The 9,230-nt window shown below is 34.6% G+C and overlaps 1 protein-coding gene across 2 annotated transcripts in view; it reads left to right on the top strand.

Annotated features, from left to right (window-relative positions):
* LOC136850575 (serine/threonine-protein kinase meng-po-like) overlaps window positions 1-9,230 on the top strand; it is a 168,102-nt gene that overhangs the window by 132,709 nt on the left and 26,163 nt on the right. For both annotated transcript variants that reach the window (XM_067124200.1, XM_067124199.1), the window contains exon 3: window positions 6,593-7,153. In XM_067124200.1, the coding sequence (XP_066980301.1) occupies window positions 6,593-7,153 (561 nt within the window). The remainder of the gene's footprint in view (window positions 1-6,592; window positions 7,154-9,230) is intronic.

The following is a 9,230-nucleotide window of genomic DNA, read 5'->3' as shown; positions in this document are numbered from 1 at the left end:
TTGCATTTGGATCTAAGGCTTTGTAGTGACAAACGTATCCAAAAAGTGCAAAGAATTCGAGAAATTAATCCGGCATTGGGGTTATTACAATAATATACGTATCAAGTAAAAAGTATCCAGTAGATTCCATATATTTCAGCCTAAAGGGCAATAAAAACGATTGGCCACTTGGCTACTATGGTGAGAATGGGTCTTTTCCAGCTCTAATAAAATAATGTATCTGAATTCGAGAGGTATTATTATTATATGTATCTATAAGCGGCAATAGACTTTTATTCGTCTCGTTGTCAGGTCGGCAACGTGACCTCGTTCTGATACTCTGGATGAGGGTTCAAATCCGGGTACAGACATCAGAATTAGGCTTTGTAGTGACAAGCGTATAAAAAGTGTGGAGAATTCGAGAATCAAGAGGGTATTGTGGTTATTTACAAATGTATACATGTCTTGTTAAAGATAACCAGTAATTGTTATTACTTATTTAGTGTGCTCTAGTTAATCGGTTTGCATTTTTACATTTCTTCAATAATACCCGTTTTCATAGCAGTGATTATAGGCTATGCAGCTCAATGCCCCTCATAATAATGTATTGGATGCTTCATTCTAGCCTTGAAGGCGCCATGATTTCCTTTGAAATGGCTGGTCTTTGAAATCAAGTCGAAGACCAGCTATTAAGCATACAACTTCAGGTCATTCCTAAATTGCACATCAAATGCTAAATGGATGCACAGGTTTTCATGTTCAGTGTTTTAGCAAGATCTCTGGCAAACATTATCCAGGGCCGTCTTTTCTCGTCACTCGATTGTTTGTGCGTCAGCAAGACCCAACCTGTTTATGATAATTATGAGTTATTACAGAATATAATAGCAGTCGTGGTTTTGTGTATCCTAGGTTTTTTTTTTTATCAAATTTCACTGTGTTGTCAGTGAACAGTAACAAAAATAATAAGAACCATTGCATTGTAAGGACCAAAGGATAGCCTCCGTTTTGTTAAATAGAAATGATGAGAGAGAGAGAGAGAGAGAGAGAGAGAGAGAGAGAGAGAGAGAGAGAGAGAGAGAGTTCAAATATCATGTGCAATCCAATGCACTCATGCCTATTAGAAAATGTGTTTCCCCGTCAAGGAAACTGTTGATCACGTGAATTGCCACCTCTGAACTCCAATCGTGTTCGTTACATCAATGTGATCCCTTATCTGTAACAGTCTTAATTTCATTTCATCAGCTTTCATTTTACTGGGCGAACCGCCTTTGTCTTTTTAGTTAATTCTTCTCTTTTTTATTATTATTTTTTTTTTACTTTTATTGAGAAACGACACAGGAGATGCATTCAACAAGATAGCCAATTCAACAATGTATAAGAAAAGAAAACTGCATAATCTAGTAGCAGTAGAAGAAGCAGAATAATTCTATATATCTTTCAGCAAAAAGCTACAGTATTTACCACGGTAAATAATTTCGACACCTAATTACACAAGAGTGGTGATTTACCCAATCAGTTGATTTAACACTGGCATTTTAAGCTGAACGTGATAATCTGTAAAGTTTGTCTTATATAGATTTATGTTACCAACTGAATATTTATAGTTCAAAACTTGCATAATATAGTTTATTAAATTCATTCAGTCAGCAAGAGAGAGAGAGAGAGAGAGAGAGAGAGAGAGAGAGAGAGAGAGAGAGAGAGAGAGAGAGGTTGGGAAATTATGGGACTGAGCATTACCATTACAAGAAAAAACTAATCTAGAGGTAAATTAAATGAATACCGGACATTTAAAATATGGGTAATGTTGCCAATTGACACACGTGTATTCACACTCACAGACACACACACATCTCTCTCTCTCTCTCTCTCTCTCTCTCTCTCTCTCTCTCTATCTCTATATATATATATATATATATATATATATATATATATATATATATATGTATGTATGTATGTATGTATGTATGTATGTATGTATGTATATTCGCCGGAAACATACGACAGAGTCGAAATCAACATGTAATTCATGTATCAACCCACTAAGGAATAGGTTTGAATTTTGGTCAGATTAGATAAATTTATCATAACTATTCTCTCTTGCTGTATAGATTCCCATTGTAAATTGCATTCTATATTGATGTGTTATTTGTGGATTAATATTTGAAAGTCAAAAACTTTATGAGTAAAAAAGTGACAAGCTATCATGTACCCACTGATTTATATATATATATATATATATATATATATATATATATATATATATATATATATATATATATATATATATATATATATATATATATATATATATATATATATATATATATATATATATATATATATATATATATATATAATTATTTCATAACAAAGAATGAAGTATAATTTTCAGAAGAGAGAGAGAGAGAGAGAGAGAGAGAGAGAGAGAGAGAGAGAGAGAGAGAGAGAAGGATGTAAAAGTATCCTTCAAGAGTTGTCGATAGGAGGTGGCTGGCTACCATACTGGGTTAGGGCCAGCACTGCTTCTTGAGGGATCAGATTCCTCTTTCCATTCTCTCTTTACCTCCCTTCCTTCCTCTCTCTCTCTCTCTCTCTCTCTCTCTCTCTCTCTCTCTCTCTCTCTCTCTCTCTCACTCTGTAAGAGCCTAGGATCCCTCTCTGCGAGAGCGGAAGAGAGATGGCCGTTGGTAGTGGGAGTTTGGGGGTGTATAGGGAAAAGGAAGGTAACGGTTGGTGTCAGGGAAATGAGTTGCGTAGGCCGGAGGCAAAGCTATGAGAGAGGGTATATAAATCCAGCAACCTGCAACGTTTTTAAACTTCCTTCTTATACAAGTACAATAACTTTTGATAGACTTTAGCGACTAGATGAAAAATGAGGAATGAAAACAGAAAAATACCATGAGTGTGGTTGGTAACCTATCACTCTAGAGGTCCTCAACAACTTGAAATATTTGATATATTTAAACATCGTCGTCATTGCTGTTCAAATAATTACTGTCCTTGTGGTTGTTGTTATCATTACTGTTGTTATAATCAAACAGAAGGAGCTAATAGTTTATCAACAAGCTGCTTAATCGATGCTTGCAGCTGACGCCTTGAACTGATGTCCAAGGATGTCCAAGCAACCTCTTAAATGTACTCAGCCACTTAATGTCAAATCCTTATGTTTTGTATTAAGTCGACATCGGCTCTCATCTGCAGATACGCGAAGGACGGAAACGAAATTGAATCTTATCCTTCGAGGTAGTACAAAAGCAAAGATATTGACAATGACTTTTTTTCATAACTTGTTTCCGTCGTTATTCGGAAAGAGCATTATTATTATCGGATTATTTGTTCGGAATTTTCAGGGGGTGGAGATTGAAAAACACTCCCAAAATTATACTAGAAACTAGAAGGTACACTTTCTTGGGGTTTTTGTATTTCCACAGCCATGATTCATCTGATCAGTTAATTTCACTCTCATATATATATATATATATATATATATATATATATATATATATATATATATATATATATATATATATATATATATATATATATATGTGTGTGTGTGTGTGTATGTGTTTGTGTGTGTTAGAAATAATCAACACAGTCACGTGTGGAACAGAAATAAATTTCTGACTCACATCAGGATCAAACACAAGTCTTTCGATTGAAAGACAAGACCGCTACCAACCAAACCACACGAGTCATAAAAGAAGTTGCAACCTGAGTACCACTCCTGAGGCTTTACCTGGGCAACCTAACTGCTTGCATACCAACGTGTTTCCCCAACTTCCCGATTCAGCAGTGATCCAGTTGACAGCATTTCATTCGAATTTTCCTTTCTCAGTGAAATGCTGTTAACTGGTATGCAAACAGTTAGCCTGCCAAGGTAAAGTCTTAGGTACTGTGGTACTCAGGTTCCAACTTCTTTTGTGACTTGCGTGGCTTGGTTGCCAGCGGTCTTTTCTTTCAACTGAAAGACCTGGGTTCGATCCTGACGTGAGTCAGAAATTATATATATATATATATATATATATATATATATATATATATATATATATGTGTGTGTGTGTGTGTGTGTGTGTGTGTGTGTATACATATACACATGCAAATATATATACATATATATATATATATATACATACATATATATATATATATATATATATATATATATATATATATATATATATATATATATATATATATATATATATATATTGATTTTGATTTGAGTCTTGACTAAACCGTAGAGATATGGTTTAGTCAACCCGCACAAAATCAATAACCCTATTAGACCAATCATTAGTTCAGCAGGCTCAGTTTCGTATAACTTATCTAAATGGCTTGTAAAAATTCTTACACCATTGGTAGGAAACATTTCTAATACGAATATAAAAGATAATGTCGACTTTATAGATAAATTGAATAGTTTGAATTTGAAATTTGATTTTACTATGGTTAGTTTTGATGTTGTCTCTTTATTTACAAAAGTGCCGGTAGATGATTTACTGGAATTTTTAGAAGAAGAATTAGAAAGTTATGACATTCCCTTAACTGTAGCAAACCTCACAAAACTTATGAGGTTATGTATCAAAGATAGTAAATTTTGTTTCAATGGGGAATTTTTTGTACAAAAGTTTGGTATGGCTATGGGTAATCCCTTATCTCCTGTCCTTAGCAATATTTACTTGGAATTTTTTGAGACAATATTCTTACCAAGAATTTTGCCCCGAAAAGTTATATGGTTTAGGTATGTAGATGACATTTTTTGTATCTGGCCAGTTCACGAAAATCTCCAGGAATTTCTCGTTAAGCTAAATAATTTAGTCCCTTCTATAAAATTTACTGTAGAGGAAGAAAGAAATTGTAATTTGAATTTTCTTGATGTAACTGTCCATAGACGTGATAGAAATTCCACCTTTTCAGTCTTTCGAAAATCAACTAACATTGCCTCTTTTGTTCATTATTATTCCAATCACCATCAGAATGTTAAATTCTCTGTTTTTTCTGGAATGTTCTTAAGGGCTTTACGTGTTTGTAGCCCGCAGTTTATTGATGCTGAGATCAAAACTATTTATGATATTGCTTTGAAACTTAAATACCCAAGGACCTTTGTAGATGTAGCATGGAAAAGAGCCAGGAAAACATTTTATTTAACTAATAACAAACTTGAATTCAGTAAGCATAATATTCTCAAATTACCGTATGATGAAAGGTTTTTTACAAATTCCTAGAATTTTAAAGCTTTTTAACATAAATGTTGTTTTCAGTAATTTTAATGTTAAGAGTTTAGTAATAAAAAATTCTCCTAAAGATGTTTCTGGCTGCATCTATGAAATTCCTTGTAAAAAGTGTGATAAAATATATTATGGACAAACTGGAAAACCACTTTCACATCGAATCAAACAACACCAGTATTCTGTGAGAACTGGCCAAATATCGAATGCATTATTCGTACATATGAGAAATTTTGATCATCCTATTAACTGGAGTAAAGCAAGACCTTTAGTCCCGTGCAATGACACAGTTAAAAGGAATATCATCGAATCTTGTTTTATTAAGTCAAATAATGAAAGTGTTCTAAATTTAAGTCTTGGTTTATTTAAACTTGATGCTTTAATAATTAAAAAAGTTTGATATACTATAAGCAAAATTAATATCCATGTTTCTGCAATTTGAATGTGTAAGAAGCCATTTGCCTTATGGTTAAGTATATATTTGGATTAGTTTTTGACCGCGTGATCCCGGATTTGCCGTGGATTAACCTCTTCTGTTTAACCCCTGGCAATTAACCATCTGGTATTCAAGGTTATATATGTTTTTGGATTTTGTAAGCCTAAACTTTAGTATTTCTTTTTGTGTGGTCTTAGGCTCAGTTTGTGACAACTCGATCCGGGATTATCCTGGATTAACTTTCTTTTTATTACCCTTTGGCAACTGACCATCTGGTATTCTTGTTCTTTTGTTTACTTTGTAACCTTCTTTATATTTTTGTCTCATTCGTACCCCCGAGGATGCGTCAATAAACGTGAAAGCGCTTGGTACTACTGAACTTCTGCCTGTCTTTTTCCTGTGGGATTCGCTCATACACTGAAGTCACGTGCATCCACTGTGATTTTTAAGCATATATATATATATATATATATATATATATATATATATATATATATATATATATATATATATATATATATATATATATATATATATATATATATAGATATATATAGAGAGAGAGAATATGAGTGAGACGTACAGTACTGAAGACATAGTCAACAAAATGAGACGTACAGTACAGTAGACATAGTCAACAAAATGTGCCGCCATCGATGAGCACCATCTCTTAATCCACAGTAAAAATACCAATTTTGTAGTTGGTTTGAGCATGATAAAGTATAAGTAAAATCTGCTGTGGGCTTTTCTAGATGTTTTCTATCAGCCAAGGTCCTTGCACAAAACATGCTATTCATAAATGTCTATAGTCAAGGAAGTCGTAATCTAGAGAAATTAAAATGCCTTCAGTCCTTGTACGGAAAACATAACTCTTAAATGTGTGATCTTTTACCTATCAACTATTGCAAAAGTTTTTCGGTTAATGATTATCCTGCCCACATTTCAGGTTGATCTGGATGACGAGTACGAAGTCCTCCACGTCATTCAAAAGGGATGGAGAGGAAAACTGCTTCTGGTGGAACATCGAAGGACCCGTCATGAGGTTGTTCTGAAGGCTATTCATAGGGACGCCACCTCCCGCATCGACTTCTTTCGGGAATTCCACTACAATTACTACCTCAGTCCCCACGAGAACATCCTCAATGCCTACGATGTGGCTTTCGAGGCCGACGACCACTACGTCTTCGCCCAGGAGTATGCTCCCTTCGGTGACCTCACTAGCAACACCTCCGACGTGGGCCTAGGAGAGATCAACACCAAGAAAATAGCTCTCCAGTTGGCCTCTGCCCTCGACTTCATGCATTCGAAGGACTTAGTCCACAGGGACATCAACATGGATAATATCTTGGTCTTCAAGAGTGACTTCAGTCAGGTTAAACTTTGCGACTTTGGGTCCACGAGGAAGAAAGGAACGCTACTCAAGAAGAAGACTGTTTGGTTGCCCTACACGCCGCCTGAGATCGTAGATGCTGTACACAACGAGGGCTTTCACGCAGAGACATCTCAGGTATGGGATGATTTCTGATAGTTAGTTACGCTTTTAATCTCTCTCTCTCTCTCTCTCTCTCTCTCTCTCTCTCTCTCTCTCTCTCTCTCTCTCTCTAACTCTTAAAAGTAATTAGGGGCTATGACAGTGAAGAATACAAATGCGCCAAAAAGAGCCGAACAGGAAACTATAAAAGGTAGAAGATGACTGAAGAGATTTCTAAATAATCATCTTGGAAATCGGTAACTAGTTTCTATGATAAAAAGCTACGAATAAGAAAATATAGTATAATGGTATTAGGCTATTCATAGCCTCAGTCTTAAAATGTCTTATAAAATACCACAGAAAAATAGGAAATAAATAAAACCTTGGTATTCTTTATATTATAAACATATGTTTCTTTTCGTATATGAGCATACAAAACATTTCGCTCTTACAAAGATATGTAAATGTGAAGTTGTTGTGCATACACACACACACAAACACACGCACACACACACACACACACACACACACACACACACACACATATATATATATATATATATATATATATATATATATATATATATAAAGGCTAGGAGGTAACTATAATTGGCCCAGATTGATCTGATACGGCTTCATTAAACCTGACTGCATTCTTTGTGAGAGTTATCTCATGGAGAGAATGAGACTGTTTCGCGGTGTTTATACAGGCTGGCGTCTAATGAACTTAGAGAAAAAAATTATTTTACTACTGAGCACTAAAACTATTCACCTGCTTTTAATACCTAGACTTTAACTTTCTTTAACACCGGATTATTAGCCTCAAAAATGGAAAAAAATAAGACCGACCTAATATTATAGGACTAGGGCAACTTTTGCACTGAAATGCACCACAATGCAACTCACAGCCGCCAGACGATCTCGAAATTTCGTGCCCATTTTCAGTCGTGTTCCTCTACGGAAAGGGAAAGAGGGAAAGAGATGAGAAATGATTAATGATGAAAACCAAGGCAACCAAATGAGCTATTTGCACATGATATGACATGAACACCATCATATATTTTGCATTCGTGTAAAAAAAAAGAGACCTCGATTACGTTAGACATTAATAAAACCTTAATATAGTCAAATGGTGAAATATGCCATTATCCTCACTCACAGCCTATACATTCTTCTAAGAGGGATTTCTATATCGGTGGGATTTTAGATTATGTTTTAGGAAGGAAGTTGTTGAGAAAGAAAGCTCGTACCATATTTTATTTAACAAAAGAAAGAACGAGGTAAATGCAGAAAAACAGCTTTAATATTAAATTACCGGATATACGGACACGTCAACATTTTCATTTCAGAGATTTGGCAGAGCTTGAATTTCATGACAGAAAATTTGGTATATTCGACTCCTGAAGTGGCTCATTGCTTCATGGTAAAGCTAAGTTTCTACAAGGATTGTGATAAAAAAAAAAAAAACAGACATTTTCCCATATGAAGCCTATTTCAATTTTGCTTTGACTGATTTACCTATTTCTTGTTAAATTACGGCAACGCACAACTCACCACAACAACCAGTACTTTTCTTTCACCGCTGCCATATTCTGTCACTTCTGTTAACGCTAAAGCTTATAATAACGCTAAAACAGAATGCACATTGTGGGAAAACTACATTATTTACATGAATGAAAAATGATCATGTTTGTGAGGTTCAAAATATCGGCCAAAGTTATCAACATTGCACATGACTTGTGACTGGACTGGAAAAAAGAAGAAAAGACAAGTACTAGTATTACAAACATTCTTGAAAAATGAGAGAAAAAACTTATGCTTTACAAAAGCGTTTTGAATACACTTTAAGTAGGTAAGAATATTTAACTGTAAATGCAATAGGCGTTCTGAATTCTATAAAATCCACAAGAAATAAAACGAACGTCCGTGTTTTCAGCTTCATACTAAAATGTGAAAAGATTTATGAATAAACAGACATGACTAATAGAATTCTAGTGACGCGCTGCAGTGGATGCACTTAATGCTTCTCTTTTTACGTAGAATGCTGTAACGAGTTCTTGTAAATGCCATGAAAGGTCTTGTAATAAATGCAATCCAGAGGTAGAAATACCAA

Source organism: Macrobrachium rosenbergii, chromosome 22 (genome assembly GCF_040412425.1).
Source record: "Macrobrachium rosenbergii isolate ZJJX-2024 chromosome 22, ASM4041242v1, whole genome shotgun sequence".
In the NCBI taxonomy this organism is placed as follows: Eukaryota; Metazoa; Arthropoda; class Malacostraca; order Decapoda; family Palaemonidae; genus Macrobrachium; species Macrobrachium rosenbergii.
The sequence above is the reverse complement of the archived record's forward strand: the minus strand, read 5'-3'. Positions and strand labels throughout refer to the sequence as shown.